Here is a 25,922-nt window from a genome sequence, read left to right on the forward strand (position 1 = left end):
ACTGACCCACCTCAGAGAATACTGAATACAACTATCCTGTCTCCCCGGCCCACTCATCAAAGACAAGTACTGACCCACCTCAGAGAATCCTGAATACAACTATCCTGTCTCCCCGGCCCCACTCCACAAAGCGACATTAGTGATCCAACTGTCGTCAGTCAATCCCCTCGTCACGCCGAACACCCGGGTTCGATTCCCCACATGGGTACAATGTGCCCATTTCTGGTGTCATCCGTTGGATTGTTGCTCAAGGCGGCGTAATACAATACTCACTCACTCGAAATGTGGTGGGAAACTAACTCATAGTCAGGAACTATATGCTTGTGGATAGATGTTCATGATGTCAATCACTGGGTTGTCTGGTCCAGACTTGATTATTTACAGACCTCGGTCATATAGCTGGAATATTGCTGAATGCGGCGTTAAACAACAACCAACCAACCAACCAACCAACCAACTAATTGTCTCTAAGCCTTTCTGGTGCAAGTACAATTTACAACTGTCGTTGTTAGGCCATATAACCAAGGGAGGCCAATTTCAGTAAACAGGATTCATTCGCACAATGTATTGCTTATACCCTTATGCATGGTCAGTAAAAGAATACATTTATGTAATACTAAATAATTTTTTGATTTGAAGTTTACACGATATACGGCTTTTCCATTGGACGAGAGGTCGGTCACATGACCGCACAATTGACGTTCATAAGTGTATGAACGACACAATTTGACGTTCATACGTTTTTCACGAGACCGTGTTCTTGAAATGACGTAAACACTGACGGACTACTTCCATATTCCTGGGGAAAACCCTGGGAATTCCCTAGCACGAAAACATGCATAAGCGTTCTTTCTGATCATTTAGAACCATTATTCTTGGTCTCAGCGTTTCAGTATACTTTGAGAAATGTCAGAGAGCGTGACTGCATGATTGTTCACGAATATCCTCGCTACGACCCATCCTAATGAACAAACGAAGAAATGCACATCTAAACTATCGTAGTATCGACTCGATCCGTGCCTAGGCTGACATTGACCGTCTCCAGCAATCTATGAATTTACCTTTGTATCTATTTGACGCATCTTTATTCACCTTTCAATGATAGGCCAGTTGATTAATGATGACTAACACATGTAACCGCCAAAGGTTCATCAACAACTTCGGAAATCTCTCCCGTCACATTTATCGTGTCGGCCATTTTGGCGTCTTGTACTTGATGTAAATGTATTACGACGCGCTGTCATTGTGACTGACTTACTGAGGTAGTTCTTTACAGACCTTTCTTATCTAATGAGGATATGATTTGAACACATGTGCTGCGTAAGATGTTTCAGGAGAGCAAGTTGTGCATCCATACGCCCATGTCACCTCTCTTTTTGAGGAACTATCTTACTCCGCGATATAGCTGGTTGTTGTATGGCTGTCAGTGTAAACATGAAGTCACTCGTACTAAATAAAATTGTGTTTAGATCTAGGCCTACATCTTTTGAGGTAAGAAATTGTGATAATTTTTTTATAAGAATTGACCTTCACTTTGTGTGAGTTCATTGGAGTATGAACCTTCATAGAGTGAGGGCCAAACATTGTATGAACGTCGTCGCAAGCTCCGACGTTCATACAGTTTGGCCCTCACTCTTTGTAGGTTCATACTCCAATGAACTCACACAAAGTGAAGGTCAATTCTTAAATGTACTTTTGAGACACACAAATACCTTGAATAAATGCTTGCAACAGGAATATCTGCAGAAACAAGAAGATGAGATCAACTCCCTGGCAGACTTGATAGAGGAACATGTGCGATCACGAAGGAAAGAAGTCCTGGGAGAGATAGAGACGTTAAAGACACACAACAAGACAAACTTCGAGGTGTTCCAGGGGCACCTCCAGTCCTACATCTCCACTGTCGACACCATCACTGCTGCTGCACATGCCTTAGATGGACAGAGCTTGGATACAGAGGAAGGACAGGCTGTGTTTGTACAGGTAGAGCCATGGCAGTGTTAATGTCGGTCAAGTGGGTAGGACTTTTTATACACTGCTTTATCGGCAATGTCGTGACGAGGGAACCAGGAATAGGCTTCACACACTGCACCCATGTGGACAATCCTTTCCATGTATGTCGTCACGATATGGCTGAAATACTGCCGATGTGACGTTAAACTTTAACTCACTCACTCACTCACTTTCCATGTATGAAGTCGTGTTGGTATGGGTAACATGTTAACAATATAAACTGCCAGCAAAACCACGCATTATACAGTAAACTACGTTTATAACGAACACGCTTATAACGAACTGACCGATATATGCTTTAGTCCCGGGCATTTGTTGAAAAATGCTGTATATTTGCTTATAACGAACTACGGTAAATACGAACTAAAATTAATGGCCCCTTTTTTGTTCGTTCTTATCGTAGTTTACTGAACTTACAAACGTTATCAAATTGTTACTAGGCTGATTGCCGCAACACTGCAAATCTAGATACCCGTATCAAATACATAACCATCGAATAACTATATCCTCTTCGTTATATTCATCATCAAACATTGGTGTATACTTTCTTTTGCCCGACAGTACATTACAGATTTTCAGTGTAGACGTAAACATTCACATGCACATACACACGATGTTCGTTAGGCTAAAAGTAAATTTTATGTTTTTATTGCATTTTGTTTCTTTGTAACTGTAAGGCACCTGTGCTTTAAGGTAATTTGAGATCTTTGTTGCGTTTTATTATCATACAGTGTGCACTGATGACATGAAAACACATAATTTGCAGGTGGCAGAAGATGTCTTGGTACAGACAGTGCAGTGAGTATGACATTTTCCACACTCAGGTCGCTAGAAGCCACATTAGAGCTACAATTCAAGTCTTGATTATACAAAAATGTATATACATAAGAGCAATATTGGTACACCAAATTATGAAATTTCCAGGGTTGAACTTGATCATGATTATTTTACACCACCCTGATAATGTTCTTAATGTTCCTAATCTTGGGGACCGCCTCCGTGGTCTTGTGGTAGAGCGTCCGCCCGGAGAGCGGAAGGTCCAGGGTTCGATCCCGGGCCGCGTCATACAAAAAGACGTTAAAAGATTGTACTTGTTGTTACCCTGTCTGGCGCTCGGCATTAAGGGGCTAAAACAAGGACTGGTCGGCTCGAAGTCAGTATACTGTGTCTGAGTGGGGTATTCATGTTAAACTGCGGCATGGTATCTCAGTGAGCTAGCACTATAAATCGGCATCAGTCCGGACTAGTACAAGCAGCCAAACAAACACATACACGTGCATGCACGTCGCTATATAAGTGCAATAATCTTGGACGCGACGTTAAACCCAATTTCACCTCACCTCACCTAATCTTGGGTTATTAAAGAGCAAATTCAAGTTAACACGTTAAGGTTAATATAATCTTTATGGATCAATTGTTACCTCACGTTTCATACGAAGGACAGAGAAACAAATAGTTTGATTCATCTCCTATGCCACACAGTTGTCAGAGTGGCCATTGTCTTTCAGTTAATGGTATTTAGCAAAGTCTCCAAACGTTTCCATCTGGGTTGAGTAAATAGTGTTTTAACCAATTATATACATGGCTCCTTTGGAAGATGTATCTCTCGCAACTATCCAGGATTGCAACTGGATATCATTTAGCTTATCCCTAACTATATCTTTCAAGATAACGTAATGTGTTCGGATATTTATGCGTTCATGACCCGTGACGATCCGGGATAAAACGGATCTTCAGCAACCCATGCTTGTTGTAAGGGGTGACTATGCTTGTCGTAAGAGGCTATCAACGCGTATCGTATCCCAGTTGCGTAGGTCTATGCTAATTCTGTCAATCAATGTAGTTACGATTGATTAAAGACTGCTGTCGGCGTTAAACAACAAACAGACAGACACGCGTTCCTGCCTGAAGTCGCCTCTACTTGCACTTATCGTCATGAAACATTGGCACTCACATTGTCCAAGTTGTGAAAGACGTGGTTTTTCATTTCATTATTTTATTCTTCTCATGGACAAGTTATTAAAGGAAGCAGGGTTGGGATGAATTCCACGGTATTCTCAGACCTTTCTACATACATATTATTTGGCACACATATATAGTATTAACCATGATTTTACCGTAAATAATGAGCGCTTCTCACTACAATTCTAGACTGCCGAGAATTGGTGGCATAACCTACACGTGCGATGTGCCCAGAGAAAACTATAGAAAAGAATTTGCAGAAAACCTAAGACGTGAATTCATGACACTATGTGGAACATGTGTGGCGCCGACTGGTTTGGCATTGACCCCTTGCAAGGAAAACAGATCGATGCGTGAGTAATATAGGGGCTACATGTACAGTATCACTTGATCTTTGACTGCATTTGTACCCTTTTGCTATTTTTGGGATTTAAATAGAAAATGTTCCTGTTTCCATGGCAACAAGTTTGACCCTGACTCCGTTCATAGTGGTGTGTTTGTCCGGTCCATATCTCTAAAACTGACCAGTACCCTTTCTTGAAACTGTGCACATACAAAGACCTGGGTGTCGTACTAAACAACCTTAGCGCTACGACTGTTGTGAGTCTATGTTAAGGTATGGGAGTTACGATCACCTTAGCGCTAAGTTCGCTTTGTACAACGGCACCCAGTTAGTGTCTTTTGTTACGAGCCTCTGGCCGTCAGGACTTTAGTCAGGTTTATTGGTTCCTCCCATGTCACGCCAACACCGAAATACTGTTCTAACCCGAGTACAACCTAACTCAAAAATAATGTGGTATCCGGGGTTGAACAGATCTTCTGCAACCCATGCTTGCCGTTAAAGGCGACTATGCTTGTCGTTAGAGGCGACTAACGGGATCGGGTAGTCAGGCTCGCTGACTTGGTTGATGCTCACTCTCTTCTACTTCATTATTTAGAGCCTAGCCTCGTGGAACAGGATGTTTCTATCGGCGAAGCCCAACATGTTGACAACAGAAGTAATGCTGCAAGTAAACATACTTCCACTGCAGATAACATGTTCACCACGGGTTTGTAAACACTCTTCTTCGCTTATACACTGACCAACTCAAGTGATGAAGGCGTCAGAAAAATGTATATGGTTTCAAATTCGGGAAAGTTCCTGTGGGACTTTATTGATTTTCTTCAAAATACTTTTATATGTGTCATATTATGTTCATGTCCACAAACCAACTCGTGCCTTGCCAGGAACCACAAGTCGTGAGTTTGAGTCCCGTATCAGCCTGGTTCCCTGGCTGTGCTGCGCCTGCGCTACAGTGTAGCGCCAGCGCAGCAATCCCAGGGAACCTGTCTGATCCCGTATTAGCCCGAATTATGATCCTTTGACTGTCAGGACTGCAGTCATTCGCGTGGGTTCAACCTGCTTCTCGTCGTTTCCACCCGGATACTGTTCGAGGCAGCGTAAAACTAACACCTAGTTCTTATCATCTTCTTTATTTAGAGCCGAGCCCAGTGGATGATGATGACGATGATCAGTGGGTGACCGAAAGTGACACCGGAAGTGAATATAGCTCATGCGCCGAGAACGCCATCATCTTCACAGGTTTGTTGCCAACACCCTTCGAGGGGCGGTCGGGTAGCCTTGAAGTTAAAGCGTTCGCTCGTCATGCCGAAGCCCCGGGTTACATTCCCGACATGGGTACAATGTGTGAAGCTAATTTCTGGTGTCCCCCGCCGTAATATTGCTGGAATATTGCTAAAAGCGACGTAAAACCATACTCACTCACCCACTCCTTTGGGAAAATTATTTATGGACAACCTCGTGATAAAATACTTTGCAATCGTGTTAATATTCTTTAATTCCACAGTGAAAGCAACCTACTCTGACCTTGTGTCTACCCGTGAAGATCCGGGTGGAGAATTGGTCATCCGCAACCCATACTTCCCGTTAAGAGGCGGCTATGCTTGCCGTAAGTGCCGACTAACGGGATCGAGGGCCAGGTTCGCTGACTTGGGTGGTGCATATTACAGTATTCCAATTGCCTGGATCGATGCTCATGATATCAATCACTGGATTTTCTGGTCCAGACTCGATTATTGACAAACCGTAATATAGCTGGAATATTGCTGAGTGCTGCGTGAAACATCAAACAAACAAATTAAGAGTTTGGCACTGTAAACATCCATAAGGTAAACAAGTTCAACTGTCATCTAACATTTCCATACATTTCATCAGGAAGACGTTTCGTGTGGGATACACTCAACTGTCACTCGTCACTGGCTGTATCGGAGGACCGTTTGAGGGTGACAGATGAGGCCGAGGACATTCAGGGACCAGTAAGTGTCAACCAGGGCAGTTGGATCCACGTACGTGGAATAGCTGCAAACACAGTTTTCGAAGAAGGCAACTTCTATTGGGAGATCTCAATTACGCTCAGCCTGATTTGCAGTTTCTACGGCCTTCGCATGATAACAGATCTCGGAATATGCAAATCTGGAAAGGAAGACGTGTATTCACCGTTGAGTAGAAACTACTATTGCTACTGCTGCAGTCTCCACAAGGCATCAGACTCACCAGGTGTCGTCATGGAGTTCTGGGATGGTTCAATGAGGACGATGAGCGAGAGCATGACATGCCGATGTGCTATAGAAGAAAGTAACAGCGAGTCTCTCAAACTCGGGTTCAATGTCGACTTCCAGAACAAGATGTTCAGGATCATTGATGTCAATGAGAATATAGTTCTCCATACCTTCGAGAACATGAGCTTCCCACAGGTCACTGCGGTGGCGTCTATTGAGAATGGACACAGGGTTATGACGAACTTGGAATTGGATTCTGACGTTGGTGTGTTTCCTTCCATACTTTGAAACTTGTATCTGCGGCTTTGATGTATGAATTTATCACTATATGAGTATGAGCATTTCCTTATGCATGTGTTGTAGGTAGAGTGCATGTCTTAAAGGGGGTGGGGGCGGTCGGGTAGCATAGTGGTTGAAGCGTGCGCCCGTCACGCCGAATAACCGGGTTCGAATCCCGACATGGGTACAATGTGTGAAGCCCATTTTTGGTGTCCCCCGCCGTGATATTGCTGGAATATTGCTAAAAGCGGCGTAAAAACCATACTCACTCACTTATTGTGATTGTGTCCACTCAACGTGATGAAGATGTTTAAGCTTTACGGCGTAAAGCCGGCCCTGACGCACATGTTTGCACATTGTAGCAACATATTTATTGCATCTGAACATGTTCTTCATGATGTTGTTTTGGGCGGGGTGTAGCCGAGTGGTTAAAGCATTCGCTCGTCACGCCGAAGCCCTTGGTTCGATTCCCCACATTGTTACAATGTGTGTATCCCGGCGTAAAACAATACTCTCTAGCTCAGTGGGAGTGCACTCGTCTCTTGCAATGGAGAGCACACCTAAAAAGGCAAGTATATATATATATATTTATTGAGTCCCCTAAATTCTTACATCAATGTTGAACACTCCTGGACAGCTCATCGACATTTATTCCGCTAATTGTGGTTTGGATGAATTCAAAGACATGAGACTCAGGCGTACACTCATACAGGACCACCTGTCCCTCCACGCATATAGCTGTACCACTGTTAATAAGTAATAGACCGCCTCCGTGGTCGAGCGGATAGAGCGTCTGATCAGAGAGCAGAAGGTCGTGGGTTCGATCCCCGGCCGCGTCATACCGAAAGACGTTGAACGATGGTACTCTATGTTATCCTGCCTGGTGTTCGGCATTAAGGGGCTAAAACTAGGACTGGTAGGCTTGCAGTCAGTATAATCAATGATGGCTTCTCGGACTTTCGCCTGTTACTCATTGTCGTTGCTGGTCAATGATCAAACCTGATCGTGTTAAATTATTAATTCCTATCCTGGAAATAAATTACTTAAGACTTGAACGTCAGTTATGATGGGTTCATTGAAGTGTTAACGATTTTAAAGCTCTGGTTAAACTATGTGAACCTCCGAGCTGTGTAGTTTACTGAATAATATCGTAACAATGTTTGCTTAAATTTGAAGTCCTCTGGTTTCTCCGAAGAACATTCACCTGCGTTATTAGTTTTGATAGATAGCCGTTCCATATCCACATTACCATGAGGACAATCCATTATGTTTCACGTAGTAGCTGTACACGACATCAAACACTAGACCCAACGCATTTATTTATTTATAAGTCAGATGAAATGTTACAAGACCAGGCAAAAAGTCTAACTTAATTATATTGCTGATAAATGCATGGATTAAACAGAAAATAGAAAAACGAGTTGTTTTTTTGTAAACACCGATCGAGAATTCGGGGACCCCAGCATTACACCACTGCCACGGGCTAAATTGCATATCACGTGATTGGACTGTTCTCTTGTTTGTAAACAAGCGCGTTTTTTCAGAAATCAGAATATAACGGACTCGTGCAAGTATTTGGGGGCGCTTTACATATTGATTTGCATAATTATATAGATATGCTATTACAACTGCGTCAGTGAGTTGCATGACAATACATATTTACACATCACAGTGACTTATCGCTAGCTCTCCGTAGGGCTTCAATTCTTCGCCTTCTTTTATTTACGACTACTCCATTTAAAAGTCTGTATGCAAACAATGTCATAAATTATCGCTGAACTACATTCAAATCGGACAAACTCAGCATATGACTGCCTTGATAACACTCTATATGACAAATTGACATTGCCTCTACTTTGGATGAGGCTTTATCAAATCATATATTGGGGGAAAATGCATAACATGTGTACATGCATTTATAGTTATATGTACACACACAAATATTAAGTTGGAGTAAATTATTTATTTAAGGCATCTTAATCAATTTGACATCAGAACAAGGAATACATTTTGAATTAATACACAACGTAATTGAAAAGAGGAACACTATATACTTTAGTTATGCTACACGCAGTCAAAATGTGACGTTATTGAATGTCCTTACTTTTGAGATCTTCCCTCGTTCATAAAGTTAAAGATGGCGGACAGAGGTTAGTCGCTGGAAACTAGGGGGCGTGTATTGAGTTCGATCGGTGGAGGTAAGACGTTACACGTGCTTAAAGAATGATAATGTGGCATATGTAGCCTAGTATGCATCGCCACGGAGAAAATACAGAATCTGATGCATTTCAACTCTAAAAGGTTCAACGGTTGAAGCGGGTGGGTGGGTCCTAACACTCATGATCAGTCACGGGGCGACATTGAATGTGCTGTCATGTGAGTCGTTGTACCTGGCCGAACATGTGTTATGAAACTACAGCGTTGTTAACGTATATGCAAGGTACATATATCCACTCTTAGCGAGTCCTTTGATATAATCTTACAACTGACAAGTTCTTACCTGTACAACTATCATTGGTGTCCCCAATTCTGAACCGAAAGTTTCGATTTTGTCAGTCGTTTGTGATTGGTGTTAATGTCGTTGTGTACAGCGTACTTGTATTTTACCAGAAATGATTTAAGATATCTGTTATTGCATAGAGGTAAGAAACAGATAAGTAACACCTGCTACAGGATTTGATAAATCCCCAAGAGAGGAGACATAAACTCGAGTTAGTCTTTTACATAGAGTTACCTCCCTTTCACCACCGTAAGTCATATACAGGGATTTGCATGATAACAACTTATCTATTTCTTGGGTGTTTCGAGTCGGCCGGGAAATAAGTACTTGTATCACGGAAGGCTTATAATATCGATGATTGTTATACTTTCGTAAAGAGTGGTGTTACTGCATCTCAAATGGTGAGTGTGAAGTAATGTTATTTAAGGCCGCACTTGGCAATATTCCAGCAATATCAAGGCGGCCTGCAAATATTCGACTCTGGTCCAAGCAAACCAGTGACTGAGAGCATGAGCATTGATCTGCACCACCGGGGCAAAGTGGCACACAATCAACCAAATCACCGATGCTGAATGCCAGATTTATTTTAGTCGGCTGGTCAAAACGGTAGTGAAATGAGATTAACCGGAGCATGGAAGGCCGGTGATTCGATAGCCATTTGTGTCATACTTGTTGTTACCCTGCCTGGCGCACATGAAGGGGATAAAATAAGGACTCGTCGTGTCGGAGACCATATATACTGTGAGTACGGTATCCGTGTTAATACTGGGGCATGACATTTCAGTGAGCTAGCATTATTAAACCGGGTAAAGTTATTCATGCACGTCTCTATATATAAGTGCACAAATCACGTCACCTTTTGTACGGGGAACATACCATATATTGTGTCGAAACTTTAAATTTAATTTAGTTATTCAAAATAAATTCAATATCTTATGCAGCTGTGACATATACACAATATCGAATTGAGTTAATGGTTAAAAAAATAGGTTCATTTTCGTGCGAATATCCTTATCCAAACTTGAGTTGCATACTTACATGTACTTATGTTTGCCTTTATAGTGTAAAGTGCTGAAAACTATGATTTCATTACAAAAAGATCTTCTGTCCGTCACATTGGCAGTATCATTCTTGTTAATTTTGTTTTGATTTATAACAGTATATACCATCTGCAAATTGCAGAATGATTTCAAAAGTACATATACAGCTCTCGGTAATGTTGAAACTGCAATTAATAGTGACTAACTCTGTGAAGATTAGATTTCACTGGACTGTAAGATTGGTAACAGTCGGATTCCCTGAGGTGTTCAACCTGCTGTGTTCACGAACACGACATCGAGTGAGTGAATGAGGCAGTGAGTGAGTGATGTTATCACTTAAAAACTACCCGTATGCCTACACGTATGTCACAACCGGCGAACATTTATATGTGGCCTTCTATGATTTGTCTCTAAATTCCGAAAAAGGGGGGTTTCTAGGTTTGTCAGCGCCATATCCGTGCTCGTGGGTTTCACCAAAGTGGTAAACGTCTAAGACGGGCTTTCCTCCCACATTAAGCTGACACGCCGTGATGCAACTGGAATACTGTTAAAAGCGCCGTTAAACACAACTCACTCACTCACTGAAAAAAGGAACAGAATATTAACCAAACAGAAATATATATTTAACTGAAAATACTTTTAAACGAGGAAGCCCGTGTTAGTGTAAATAAAAATACTGACCTACATACTGGTGAGGGAGTTGTATGTGATAGCGATTATTTGTCTTAACATGATACTTTTGATATTGAGTAGTGCATGTAAATAAGGAAGGAAACAATACAATGTATGTAGTAGTTGCAACACTACCATTATGAGCATCGATAGTACTTCAGATGTTTTGGGCAATTTGTCCCTTCTAATACTTAAACAGCATCTAGGAACTCAAAATTTGTAGTCATTTAAGAAAACATTAAATTGACTGAACCAAAAAAAACATATAGGGAATTTTAAGAACTAACCTGAGGGTCAAAAGAAAGTATACCAAGTTTTATTTTTATGTAATTGAAATTAAAAGGACTGTTGTTAACTTTGGTTATGTTTATTTAACCGTCCCTCATTCCTGCAACAGTTTGTTAAAAGTAATCTTTGGCTGGGTAATTTTGTGAAATCATAAACTGGTTCAATTAAGACTAGCGTAAGAAAAGAACCGCATGCCCCCTACCAATTTGAAAGGTTGAAATTTGTGCCGAAAAAGCAAATTTATTGATTTTCAAAGATAAATCAGCATTAATTTTGTGTATTATGTGAATTTTATTTTTTTAATTTCATTGTTATCATGGAATGTGAACACATTGAGATTACATTTTTGGACGAGAAAATTATAAAGCAAGGAGACCAATTGAAAACGGATGTTAACTGCAAGCTTACGGACACGCATCAGTATCTGCAATTTAATTCATGTCATCCGCGGCACACTAAGATTAATATGCCATATTCAATGGCAAGAAGAGTTGTAGTATTGGTTCGAATGTGGACACAATAAGCCTACGATTAGAAGAATTAAAGACCTATCTACAACTAAAGCTATAATCAAATGAAGTAGTTGAAGACGCTGAAAATAAAGCTATGAGAATCCCACGAGAGACACTGATGAAAACGACGACTAAAACGACGAATGGGTTGCGACGACCTCAGACCATATCTTTAGTACACTGTTTACTCAAGAGTTATCTCAACCAGCTAGTATTTAAGTTATTGGCTACTCGTGTTTCACAAAGGGACATTTACATAGAGGTGATCATTAAGATCCCATTGTCATTATTATTTCAGGACAGCTATTCACAAAGAGTGTTGGAAACATGTCTTCAATCGAGAGCGAGCTGACCTGCTCGCTTTGCTTGCAGATATACCAGAACCCAGTCGTGCTGTCATGCATGCACTCGTACTGCAGGGAGTGTCTCAAAGATTTACATTCGAAGTCAAAGACAGATGTGACATCTAGTGGTTTGTATTTTTACGCGTTTATGTTATTAAACGTATAAATTTTGTATTGCCAATCGGTTTATCCATACATTTGTATGAAATTGTAACATGCTACATAAGAAACAATAGCTCTTCTCATGTCCTTGGTTTTGCGGGCACAGGAAGGAACAAAGTGACCTGCCCCGACTGTAGAGGAACTACGCTCCTGGGACCAGATGGAGTTGATGGACTTCAGAAAAACTTCATCGTGGCTAACATAGCAGCTAAATTCAAGGAAACATCCTTGGTTGACTCCACCACTTGTCCAACTTCTTCAACTCCACGCTTAGAAGTACACGACCAAAGTCATGGAAAAAAGACCCAGTCTGTATATTGCCTTGCATGTGCAAAGGTTATCAAGATTTCAGACGAACAAAACTCTACCCATTGTTATCATGTTACTCAAGACTTGGAAACGACCATCAGCCAGAAAAGGGTGGGTTATTTCCATTTCTCTTGATATAACACAGTGCATTTGTATTGAAACATTGTGCGGAATATGTTTCGTTTCTTAATTGTTTTAGTATAATGGGTCATTATAAAAAATTGTAACCCTTTTGGCCCTGTTGAATAAACAAACATAACACTTGAAAATCCCAAATTTTAGTGACTTAACAAGAAACATCTAAACTTGACAGATAATTTGGTAAATTATGCCAACTGAAAATGTAAAAGTACCTCACGTTTAATATCACCATGATATAAAGCCTGGTCTTTCGCACTTTTTGAGAGAAAAAACAATTATTGATCATTTTCTCTTCTCTGTGTACCTCACACAACAAAAAATGTTTGATGTAATTTCAATATTCTCTATTTATTGAACATGTTCTTTGTACTTATTGAAAGTTCTGCTATGCAATGTGTGTTTACCAAAATTATTTGAGTATGTCCTCTTGTAAAACCAAGGACAACACGGTTACACCGAACACAAAACAGTTACACCATGGACATTACAATTATTCATCACCGCTTTTCTTTCACTTCACAATATACAATGAGAAGGAAATGATGCACTGTTTGGTGTTGCATAATTACAATGGCACAATCCATTTTTCACAACGTTTACTTTGAATTTAATAATACTGACTTGTAACACTGAGGACATATTCAGTAACCCCAAAGACATGTCGTGATTATAAAGGGACTTAAGCTAAGGTGTTTTCATAGATTTAAGTGTTAATATGAGTTAAGCGTTGTAATTACAATGAGACAAAACATGTTTTACCCACTAACACTAACTACAAAGTTAATACTTGCTAACTTGTGGTAACATCAAGGGCATATTAGGTAGCACCCAAGGCATTTAGCTTCATCTAACCCTAAGTTAGAGAGTTTTAATAACAATAGAAGTCATGTTTACCCATTGCCCATTCAACGTTAATACTTGTTGACTTGTGGTAACACCAAGGACGTATTAAGTAACACCAAGGACATTTTGTCATGATACAGGCAACACCGTTAACAGCACCACGAAAGACATATTTTCATTCAACATGAAATTAAAATACAAATGACTGCTCCACAAAGTTCATGACCAGGGCATATAACTCTTCTTTTATGCATTTAAGGGTTTTTCTAAATAAACTAGTTTTGTTTTTATAACAAGATTACATCAAAGACATGTATTTTCTTTCATATGGTGATGTTTGGTGATACATTTTTCCAGTTTGAATAACTTTTTCAGTGGACTCAAAAATCTTGTCTCCATAGAAGACAAGAATTGATATCACAAGGGAGCATTCATTTGCCTTCTTTCAACATAAAGATGGATAACACTTATACCTTATTAAGCACATGGTAACACCAAGGACAGATCCTTTTAGACAGGCATGCTTTACTAATTTTCTATTATCAAGAGATAGAAACAAAGTGGAAATTATGTTCATATTAAAGATTCCAATCTCATTAAATTAAAAACTCATATATATTATAAATCTGAAATATGATCACTGTAAAAAGCATTCCGTGTCTACTGACAGTGATATTTCAACACTTTCAGACTATATACCACTCAACCACAAGCAATTAAAGCACTGACAAAGCAAATATTTGAAATATATTTTAATTTGGTTCACCACTGAAATATTAAGGATGAAAGTTAAGGACTATCTTAAAGGTTATGAAAGATAAAAAATATTGACATAAAATGGGTACATATTTTGATAATGACCCGTATACTGATAATTAATTGTTCTTGCAGGCCAAACTTTCCACATGCATCAAAGAACTTAGCAAAGGCCGAACTCACGAAGGCCAAAAATTACAAGCTGCGACAGCAGAGCATGGTGCAATAGAGGTAAACCTATGCATACATGTGTGTTTGCGTGAGCGGTGCGTGCGTATGTATGAGTGAGTGAGACTACTTAAGTCTGAGGTTTCGTATTTTGTCAGTCAAGAAAAACCAAGCAAAAACTAATACACAATTCTGGAACCCTAGAACCCTAGTAGTGCTTTTTCCTCCATCAAGAATAGGTTGTAATCGTCATTCTCACATCTTAATGCCACTGTACGAATAATAACTATTTGGTAAGATAGAATAAATAAACTTTTTGAGACACTTTCATGTTAGATTATCTTTTCTTTTAAAAGGAAGATATGTCTAAGCAGCAAAATATGATTGAATCGCTGGAGGATATTCTAAAAACACGGAAAGTCGAGGTTTTGGACAGGTTTGAGACTCTGAAAAGGCAAAACGATGCGTCCTTAACTGACTATCAGCAGCATGTTAAGGCCTACATCTCCACTGTCGACACTATCTCAGCATCAGCACGTGCACTTGACGAACAGTGCTTGGGCGAAGAGGATGGGCTAGCTACGTTCATACAGGTACATACAAGAAATGGGTATGTTCATGTAGAACTAACTATATATGAATGCAATAAGTGTTATATTTAGAGAGGTATACTTGGCCAGTATAGCCCAAACTGGCAGATTTAAGTGAACAACCGAAAAGTATATATAATAATTGATTTTGACCAATAACTGGGAGTCTTCTTCCAAGAAACAACAAGACCCGTGTAGACCATTACTGTGAAATGCATATAAGTCATTTTAGGAAAGATATTAATTTGAGTGTTGTAATATTCCTGCTGATCCAACCCTTGGTGTCTACATTTCACAACGTTTGAGGTACAATCGAGCATGCTTTTTCTACCAAGAGTGTCATACAACTCTTGCTCAGAAGCTGTTTGATCAGGTTACTTTCAAAATGTTTTATGGTAGACATGTGGAGGACATTTTCAAATTTGACGCATCAGGGACAAAAATTATGTCCGTTGGAATTCCATTTTTTACTTGAACCATATGTTCCCGTGTTTTTTCAGGTGAATATATGACTTGCCTTTGCATGTGTTTCTGACGGGTGCCACCGGTTGGGCAGTATACACTCACCTTTTCACCAACACCTGTATCATCAGTATTTGATAGTGGTTCATAAATACATGCTCATGATGTAGTCGGAATCGTACAATCGACTGTTTCGGGCAGAGATTTCTTATGGCTACGGGAAGGTTTTGTCGCTTTCATTTAAATTCATCAATGATCGATTTTATTCAAAACGGATATTATTCGGTTCCACTGACCATTACACTGGTTCCCGAGAATCATTAAATCTTTCCTCAACGATCATATTTATGATCTTACTTTATTGCTGAACATTCCTCTGTATGGGACATTTTAGAAACTCAGAATGTATTTAGTGAGCAAAAGGAATTTTCTTGTTACTTAATTTGTCCCATATTAACCAGTTACCAGGAAATGTGATACCTTCAGCTTGTGAACATGTTTATTTGATTTCTGAGACACAGACAATTTACAATGTATTCGCCACAGCATCTGCTATTGTCAAAGCTTTCTAATGTATACGGAAAGGGGTTTGTCGCTTTTATTTCCAGATTGCTGACGACATCATGACACAGATATGTCAGTGAGTGATGTTTTATGAATTGGTTTCAATTGAAACGCTTAACGTCATTGTAATTACGTCGCATTCAATTTGAATTGAAACAAAAACCATTCAAAGAAACATTTATAAGCAGCATACACATAAACCGGTTCATTAAATGTTTGAAGGATCCCTGAGACAACCAAGTATTCGCCCACCTTCATCGCACCTCCAAATGGTGAAAGAGAGAGAATTGCAAAGGAACTTGTGGATCATTTGAACAATTATTGTGGAATTGGAGACCAGACCCCGTCTTCTGAGGCCATGTTGGTACCCTGTACACAGGTGAATCGTGGTATGTAAATATTACAAATAATTACCAAAAAAAATACTTACATTTCTGCAAATAAATTCTGAATTTAGGACCGTGAATCTATCCACAATGTTCGTAATACATATATCTATAGGGTCAGTGTTACCAATGTTAAGTAATTACTATAGACTGCCTGTGACGGGTGCCATCTGTGGGGCAGGTTACACTCCCCTTTTTGCGAACACCTGGCGTCATCACTGTTTGATGATGATTCATGAACAAATCCTCGTGATATGGTCGGAATCGAACAGTTGACTGTTTTGGGCAGATATTTTTGGTGGAAGGGGTTTTGTCGCTTTTATTTATGTTACATACATCTTTTTCTGAATAGTTGTGCATGATACAAATAGATGGACATTTTTCTCAAAATTAGTTATTATTATTTTTTTTCCAAAAAATCTCTCTCTCTCTCTCTCTCTCTCTCTCACTCTCTCTCTCTCTCTCTCTCTCTCTCTCTCTCTCTCTCTCTCTCTCTCTCTCTCTCTCTCTCTATATATATATATATATATATATATTTGGATGTACAATATTTTAAGATGGCATATACTTTTTTCTACACAGAGAATAGTTAGGACAAAGAAGAAGAAAATGATTCCCTATTACGGTTGCACACTGTACAAAGTCTGGTATTCATACAATTTCAATACAAACCTTATTAGAGGAACATCAATTCTTTGAAAGAGCACGAGTTTTAGACTTTAATACCAAACAGATGCACTGTTCTGCATAAATATGTTTGACACATTTTATGATATACTACTCAAAGTTTGCCATGGATCAAGTTTTTATATAAAAAAAAATCATCCAACAAATTAAGATTGTAATATACCGTACACAGGGATTGGGTAATCCCTACAGGACCTCAATTTCATAATAGACGGACAGAGGCATGCAGGTGTTTGAAAACATGTGCTTGGATGTATAATGAGAGAATCGTTTCGCACCATTATTAAGAGCACAACAACATTGGTTACTGAGGATTGCAACAACTGAATGTCCTCTCAGCGTCAAAAACGTCGTTTGACGACCGAAGAATTAGGCAGATGCATACGCATGCTTTAAACTGGGTCAACACAAAGCCACGTTGCAAACGTCTTTGGTGTCACCCAAAGTGTGATCAGGAGGGCATTGAATCAATACCAGACGTTTGGATCAGCAACCCAGCCACATTCAGGTGGTCAACAGCATATCACCACACAGCGTTAAGACAGGTTTCTCCAGATTGCAGCAAGACGTGACTGCGTGACTGCATGACTGCAGCTGCCACCCGCGGAACGCTAGTGGCGTTTACGTTTCTACTCAGAGTCTCGGGTCAAGGCATCTTCCCTAGGCAAGGGAGTTAACTGACTGTAAAAGTCCAGTTTCCACCCTTGCCGAACTAGGCTGGTATTATGGAGTGACATTTTGGCTGGACTAACGAGTTTATGCATAGTCCAATCAAAATCGCTCACTGAAATCGGAATCCGGTTAGTAAACTGTCATGCAGATTTCCGTCGATTTGCAAAGCATGTGCACCACCAGCTCGTTGTCAACAGATATTTTCCAAGTCATATCACGTTTTTAATCGAGGTGCTCACGTGATTTGATGCACTTCGCGAGGTAAGACCCGTGTTATCACAATATAGATCTTGATTATCGATCAGATCGTCTTGACTTGGCGCCGCCATTTTGTGTGAAACAAATACAAGTGATACGAGAGGTGGTATCTGATTGGTCCATAGGAGAGGCTTACAAGGGACATAACTGGTAATAATCACTGGTGGCGCTACGATCGAGTCCAGGAATTCCAGCCCATTTCGGCAAGGGTGGAAACTGGACTTTCACAGTCAGTTAACTCCTTTGCCTCCGGAAGATGGGGTCAAGGAGGGCATGCATTTGCATTCCACTGACCCGACATCACAGGCAGACACGTTTGGAATGGGCTGACGATCACGTCAATTGGACATACCAGCGCTGGGCTCGAGTACTTTTCAATGATGAATCGAGATACTCTCTCAGTTCAAAGATCGTCGTGCGCGAGTGTGGTGTAGACAAGGAGAAAGATTTCAAGATTCCAACGTAGCCGAAAATGGCACCGAGGACTTCATTCTCATGGACACCCGATCTCATCGTGCCAGGGTCCATTGGAGACCATTGTCTGCATGGAGTGGCCGGCCCGTTCACGTGACTCCAACGCTATCGAACACACGTGGAACGAGCTGCAGGTCGCCCTCTCATGACGTGTACAAGAACTCGGCAATGCTCTTACTGAAGAGAGGTTAAATGTTCCCTTGGCAACCACCAAGACACTTATTTGGAGCATGGGACGACGGCGCCAGGCTGAGATCGCATCACTTGGATTACATTCGCGCTAAAGAGTTGTTTTTTATACAATGAATTTGTTTTCGTGATTTTTTGACGTTTCAGATACTGAGATACTCTCATTTTGATCTGATTTGATTTATTATTGGTCACATGTTGTTTGATTGCATTGTGTAGCAAATGACAACGGACCTCTTTTCACTAAACATGTCTTCACGCAATATTGTCTTTGGTTATTTCAACAGATGCAAGTAAGTTGGCGTATGGCCTTTTAAAGTGGTGATCCTTTGCAAACTTTGAGTAGCATACTTAAATGTATTCAATGAATATAAAACGATTGACACCAGTTTTGCAATAACATAACCTTTGTGCGAAAGAGTAAATAAAATAAAAATTTACATTTTGTTCATTCCATACATGGCCATAACCACATTTAAACAATAGTTGCCTCACAATTGTAACCCAATTTCTTTGTTCATATAAATCATACAATTTAGGATACCTGATTGGTATATTCGTAACCAGTATTCTATAAGCTTTGATATAAGGGTAAATGTATATAGGATACCAGCCACATTCACCATATACCGTAGCTTTTTGTGTATTTGTCTTTAAACCTTTTGCAAGCATATCAATGCACCTCTTCTAATATCTCACAATTTGTAAACTCCCCATACTCCCGCCTGATGTAATAATATAGGATTTATTTGCATATCAAATACTTAAGTGAATGCTTTATAGCCTAATTGTCAAAGGGCGTATGCACTTTTGAATATTCCTGATAGTATCCTAATGGAGGCTTGTGATGCACAAGAACTCCCAGACAGTTAATATGTGCCATATTTAATGTATACTGACATATTTATAGACTATGTAATTTCTAAAATGCCACCCTCATAAAACCATTTTCATTTCTATATAATTTACCACTCTTTTCGAAACTCATTTGCATATATTATACTTAACGGTTTAGTGATTTGATGACTAAGACCATATTCGAATAAAAAAATCCACAAACTTACTTCTGTAGGCAGAATCAAATTTTTTAGATTTAACACATCGACAAAGTGTAACATATCCCACATTTGGCACCAACATATCTCTGAATGAGATAGAGCAGTATGAAGATATTATATTATCGATGTCTGTCTGTTCTTCCCTAAATCCTTCCCTTGTTTAATTTAGAGGCGATGCCAAAGATTGTTGGTGTAGAAAACGTCCCTTCCTGCGCAGAAACAGCGAAAGTTATAATAACTTGGTCTTCAACACAGACGCAAGAAGAATACAAAGTGAAGTGTTCAACAAGAACAGGGCTTGGAATCGTGAAGGAAGATTTTGAAGCCATTGTCATTGGCGATTCGTTTGAAATGGATGGTTTGCGATTTAAGACAGATTACGTTGCATCAATTCGTCCAAGCATTATGTCAAGCACGAGCGACACTGACGTTCACAACTTTACAACTGCAGATCGTATTTTCGGTGCGCCTAGATAGGGTTTATCATGTATTTCACTCAGTAGTGTCAGGATGGCTTAATGTCATTGGTCTTCGTTCGTTAGCACTCAACGTCTACATGTCTCTCTACAACAACATGAATAAATCAAAATTCACAAAATATGCCATATCTATCCAGGCGTCATTTTAAAATAGACAATCACTATAGGCACAGCGGAAACAAAATTAGTGAAATGTCACACCTTCCGGTCATAATATGGTCATACCGCTAAAGAATGGCTACGTAATACCCATCAGCTTAAGGTCTATTTACTGTAGCTGCATAGAGCCCCGTGGGCGTACCAGGATAGAACATTTGCAAGTCATAAGAGGCGACTTAATGGACAGGATGATCAGAATCGGTGACTTGGTAGATGGCGTTAAACCGTCGTCGTGAATCGTTCCTCATAACATCGATAACTGGATTTTCTGGTCCAGACTCGATCACTTACGGGCCGCCGCCATATAGCTGGAATATTGCTGAGTGTGGCGTTAAATTGTCGTTTTTGTAAAGTAGGTTTGTGATTTGTGTCAGGCCGTACTATGTATTATGTGCATGTAGTTATTAAAGTATTTGATAAATGCATGATGTTAAGGGTAGACAAACAATGACACCCCTGTCAAACCTGGGGTAGGTTTAGTTTAGTTACGTAGCATAAGTTGTTCTCCTGTTGTGACACTGAGTACATAGGGATAACATAGGTGACGTATCTTCATTTTGTATTGCTTTGTATTTTTAATTTATATTTTACAATCCGTATATATAAATATATTTACCGAATATATCATTACTAATTGTGCTTAAAAGTCAGTTAACAGATTTTAAAAACTTCTTTGTATCATACAATATTGTGTTTTTATTCAGGTGGGGATTTCCATTTTGATAATGAAAACTGTCACCCGGATTTGGCCGTATCATGGGACACTCGAACAGTGACAAGCGAAAAGTGGAAGCATAAGGAAATCAACGGATGTACCAGGACAAACCATGGGGACTGGACGAAGGTGTATGGGATAGCTTCAACTCTGATATTCAGAAGCGGTTGTCAGTACTGGGAGATCCTTGTAATGTTCACTGTCCTGAGGCATCTGAAAGACAACGATGTCATAACAAGTATTGGAATCTGCAAGGAGGGCAAGGAAGATTCCTATGAGCCACTGTGTGGTAGCTTTTACTCTCTCTGCTGTACACTCTTCAAGCAGCCGAGAAACTCAGCCATTGCTATAGACTTCTGGGATGGTCAGAAGAAGGTTACAAGTGAAGAGACACCAATTGGACACTTAAAACGGGGCAAGCCCCAGTCACTAAAACTTGGATTTTATCTTGATCTAAACAGTAAAGTGTTTAAGATCATAAATGTAGAGAAAAACAGCGTACTTCATACTTTTGACATAATAAAGTTCGATAAGGTCACTGCAGTGGCGTCTATTGACAATGAGGAAAAGGTCCGAACATCTTTAGAGTTAGATTCGTACATCGATACCGTTCCATCATCACTGTATCATTAAATGTGAAAGAGTTATTTCAGTCATCTGCAAGTAAAAGAAGAACTTTGGGAGTGTTTTACCAGGTTATTAGGATACACTGGGATTAAGACAGCTGTGATCAAACATGTGTTTAATTTGAGCAACGTTTCATACGTTTATAAGTATCACTTTAAAGAAGTTTTCCCTTACCACTGTTTTGTAGTGGTAGGCGCTATTGTCATCTTCACAGATATTCTTTGCCATGAATGGTTGGAACACTGATCTCGCATTCAGTTTGTTTAGAAAATATGTAGCCGAACTGCTTTAGTCCAGTTTTGTAAGATCACTTTGAAGCGGTCAGTATGAGCTTATGTCATTATTATCCGGGGCGTGGGATATTGGAACGGAGTTTGAACGTCTGTCCATCCGTCCGTCAGTTCGATTCTAAATGGGAACAAGTTTTCCAAAAATAAAAAAAATAGTTAGCGAAGTGAAATTTTGCACACTGATCTTAATGGTCACGATCTCAAAGAGTTCAAAAATTGGTATCTTAAAATTAAGTTTTGGCAGTGTTATGGCCCTTATGTCGTGCTTTTCAACTTGTGTGATACTGTGTGAAATGGGAACAGGTTTCCAGAACTACTGAAGTTACATAATGAAGCATGCTCATCTGGGAGATACTTATCAAGACTAAGTTCGAACATTTGTGCCGTAAATGATTTTTACACAGTTACAGCTCTTGATCCATGTTACTAATAGCATAATGGCTGAAACAGGGACAAGTTTCTCAGAAACTACTGAAGGTACATGAATGAAACTTTGCAAGCTTATCTAAGAAGAAGAAGAAGAAGAAGTTCATTCGGTATCAAAGGCCAAGAGTACAATACATGGGATAAAACTTGTGAACATGGACAGGTTGGACAAATGTTTTATTATCTCAAAAGACTATTTTTGATACATTATACAGGCAGATTTATTCAGCTTATCTAAGATATACTTATCAAGACTAAGTTCAAGAATTGGTGCCATAAATTACTTTTAGGGAGAAGGGTTTTTTGTGTGTATCATTTTCACATGTAATCATTTTTTTCTGATGACATAAATCAACCCTAGTGCCTATCTCTATCTCTCTTAAGGATGTATACTACTACTATATGAACAAACAATATTCTCATGTGCCCCAAGGCGGGGGAAAGTGATAACGCTGTTTTATTGTTGGCATTATTCCGTCGGTCGTCCCTTAGCGCTGAACTAGAACCCCATCACTTCCAAATCAACTGAACATACAAATGTGTCAATATCATATTATTAGTGTGTATCTTTATATGTCCCTGGCTACAACGAAATAAAGCTTTCATAAAGTATGAACAATTCAAATGGCTGAATTTAAAATAAAATAAATCTTTCATAAAGTATGAACAATTCAAATGGCTGAATTTAAAATAAAATAAAGCTTTAATAAAGTATGAACAATTCAAATGGCCGAATTTAAGATAAAATAAAGCTTTCGTCCCTATCTACTTCAAGCTACCCTGGTAATGATTACCATGATGAAATACGAGTCTTACCCTTTTCACAGACTGATGTTTCAATGTGTGGTCTAACATGGATGGAGGAAAGAGTAAAATTTGTTGTGTGACAGCTTATATTACTCCTTTTTTTGCATAACCTTTCTTTCCTAGTCTTGCAATAACTCAATAATTGTAACTGACATTTTGCTCATTTGTGATTCCTTCTGATTATTGAGTACGGACGTTGTTCGGAACACCCGATGATTTTACAAGAGATGATGACAAGTTGTAGAACATGCAGAAAAGGTTTCATAAGTTTGTTTGGAATATCAGAGTTTATTTGCATGTTTCCTTTCTGTAATCAGCTACGCTCAGCGGTTTTAGAATAATAGAACTCATGATTATGTTTGTTTGTTTGTTTGTTGTTTTGATCCGCACAAAGTAGTATTCCGTCTTTATTACAGGAGCCTGTAAACAATCGAGTCTCGGTCAGACACACAAGTGACTGATATTATGCGTAACATCCTTCGCCTTCTGGCACGATGACATGTAATCAACAACAAAGTCACAGAGCCTGACCATCCGTCCAATGTAATCGCCTCCAGCGATAAGACAACTTGTTACCCGGAATCAAACAAAAAGTTTGTTGAAAAGTTACTTTTTCTTGTCAGATACAATATTAGTTGATCAGTTATATATTTTACCGTAGCCACGTTTAATACATGCTTTAAACTTTCATTGGTTCCCTTTACGTCATACTACTCTTGCCTCAGTCAAGCTTTCAAAAAGTTTTATAGAAATGTTTTTGTCGTTTTTATTGATCATTTATCATCATAAAGTCTTGTATGTATAAAAAACAGCGTGAGTGGAACAATATGTTGGTCCAATGGGCCCGCCGCACAACGAATAAATCAAACCTTGATTTTTTACCAGCTCAATCTTGAATACTAATCGAAAATTCAAGATGACCTCTCACCAGGTTTTGGTTAATCCAATCCTACTCAACTGTTTAGATATAGTGTTTGTTTATTTCTTTGTTATAAAACGCCGCACTCATCAGTATTCCAGCTATATGACGCTGGTCTGTATATTATCGAATCTGGACCAGACAACCCAGTGATTGACATCATGAGCATCTATCTACGAAAATGGGATCGATGACATGCATTAACCAAGTCAACGAGCCTGACTACCCTATCCCGTTAGTCGCCTCTTACGACAAGCAGAGTCGCCTTTTACGGCAAGCATGATTTGCTTAAGACCTAGTTTACCCCGGATCTTCACGGTTGTAATTTGCCTAATAACGATAGCCGACAGTGTATTATGATATTCTCTCTGTATCGTGTAAGACTGCTTTTACATTGTGTGAGTGGCGGGTGCTACCGGTAGAGTAGAGCATGAATACCCTTTTGTTAACACCTGGTTTCGTCACTGATTATTGGTGATCCATTCATATACGTTTAACAACTATTATACCTTTTATGCTTAATGGAATCTGTTTTGACAGATATTCAAGACAAATCATGTAAATAAAAGCGACAAAACCGTTTCAATAAGCATACGAAATTGCTGTTGAGAGTAGAGCCAATTGTAAGATTCCTACTTATTAGCATGTATTTATGACGCACTGTTAAATAGTGACCATGCCAGCTGTTTGCGAAAACATGAGCGTATCCTGCTTCACCGGTTGCGCCCTTCACGCTATTTTGCGATTTGAACCAACGACCTTGAGATTCTTGCATGCCTAGAAATGCATATCTGCACAGCGAAATGCGTGGTCTTGTCTCAGACGACTTAGCACTCAATTCGTAACATATATGTTAAAAGCCATAAATAACACAATTCGGATTTTACGTTGTATTTACACACAGATAATAACAGAACCATTCACATGATAAATAACATTCTGTGAATAATTTCATGACAACGTCCATATAAAATCACACGTCAATGACCTCACGAGTATTCTGACGAACGCAGGGATCAACTTGTATGACCTCGTTGTTCTCAAAGGCACGCAGGTAGTCTGCGAGACATGGAAAGGCACAGACGTCTAAGAAAACGGTGTGGGCTGGCTTGCCAAATTATAAAGATGTCGGAGTGTTTTATTTTGCAATAAATGAACCCCAAACTATGATTCCACCTCCTCCAAAAGGTCTCCCTCGAGAATACAGTTAAGCGCAAAACGTTCATCCTCGCGTCTGTTAATCTGGCGACAAAAGCAAAGGTTGAAACGGGATTCATCTGAAAAAAGATACGCCATGGTGTGTTCCGGATGTTGCCATCATTGGCTGCCCTTTATTGGATGGCAAGTCTGCGACACAATGTGACCATGGTGAGGTCAATAGCAACATACCCCATGGGCAGCGAGGCGTCTTCGAACTGTTTGTGGACTGATGTGGCGTCGTCGCGCACCGATGATCTGTTGTACAGTGTTTGTTGCCGTCCAAAAGGTGTTGGACAACGATGCGGCGGCCTTGCGCAGCTGTCGTTACAGTTGGCGCACCTGGTCGAGGACGATCGGCAACCGTTCCGAATCGACGGTTTAGTCGACTAAAAGTGGCGACGCCAAGCTGTGC

General features: G+C 39.7%; 2 protein-coding genes across 3 annotated transcripts in view; both read left to right on the forward strand.

Annotated features, from left to right (window-relative positions):
- Positions 1–25,922, forward strand: part of LOC124122411 — a 44,902-nt gene that overhangs the window by 1,754 nt on the left and 17,226 nt on the right. Inside the window, exon 3 of the mRNA XM_048386937.1 lies at positions 1,735–1,983. Within this exon, the coding sequence (XP_048242894.1) occupies positions 1,735–1,983 (249 nt within the window). The remainder of the gene's footprint in view (positions 1–1,734; positions 1,984–25,922) is intronic.
- Positions 8,944–23,749, forward strand: LOC124122402 (probable E3 ubiquitin-protein ligase TRIML1). Of its 2 annotated transcripts, none has more exons than XM_046485472.2 (9): positions 8,944–9,011; positions 12,124–12,297; positions 12,438–12,751; positions 14,516–14,611; positions 14,905–15,141; positions 16,209–16,240; positions 16,387–16,553; positions 20,058–20,351; positions 21,231–23,749. In XM_046485472.2, exons 2-9 carry the CDS (start codon positions 12,153–12,155, stop codon positions 21,872–21,874), a joined length of 1,929 nt encoding a protein of 642 aa, XP_046341428.2. In that variant the 5' UTR covers positions 8,944–9,011; positions 12,124–12,152; the 3' UTR covers positions 21,875–23,749. The 2 variants fall into 2 exon arrangements, with proteins under 2 accessions (XP_046341428.2, XP_048242892.1); XM_048386935.1 differs by having other exon boundaries at positions 8,950–9,011; positions 12,198–12,297.

The sequence above is a fragment of the Haliotis rufescens genome, unplaced genomic scaffold (assembly GCF_023055435.1).
Source record: "Haliotis rufescens isolate VD_foot unplaced genomic scaffold, xgHalRufe1.0.p SCAF_62, whole genome shotgun sequence".
In the NCBI taxonomy this organism is placed as follows: Eukaryota; Metazoa; Mollusca; class Gastropoda; order Lepetellida; family Haliotidae; genus Haliotis; species Haliotis rufescens.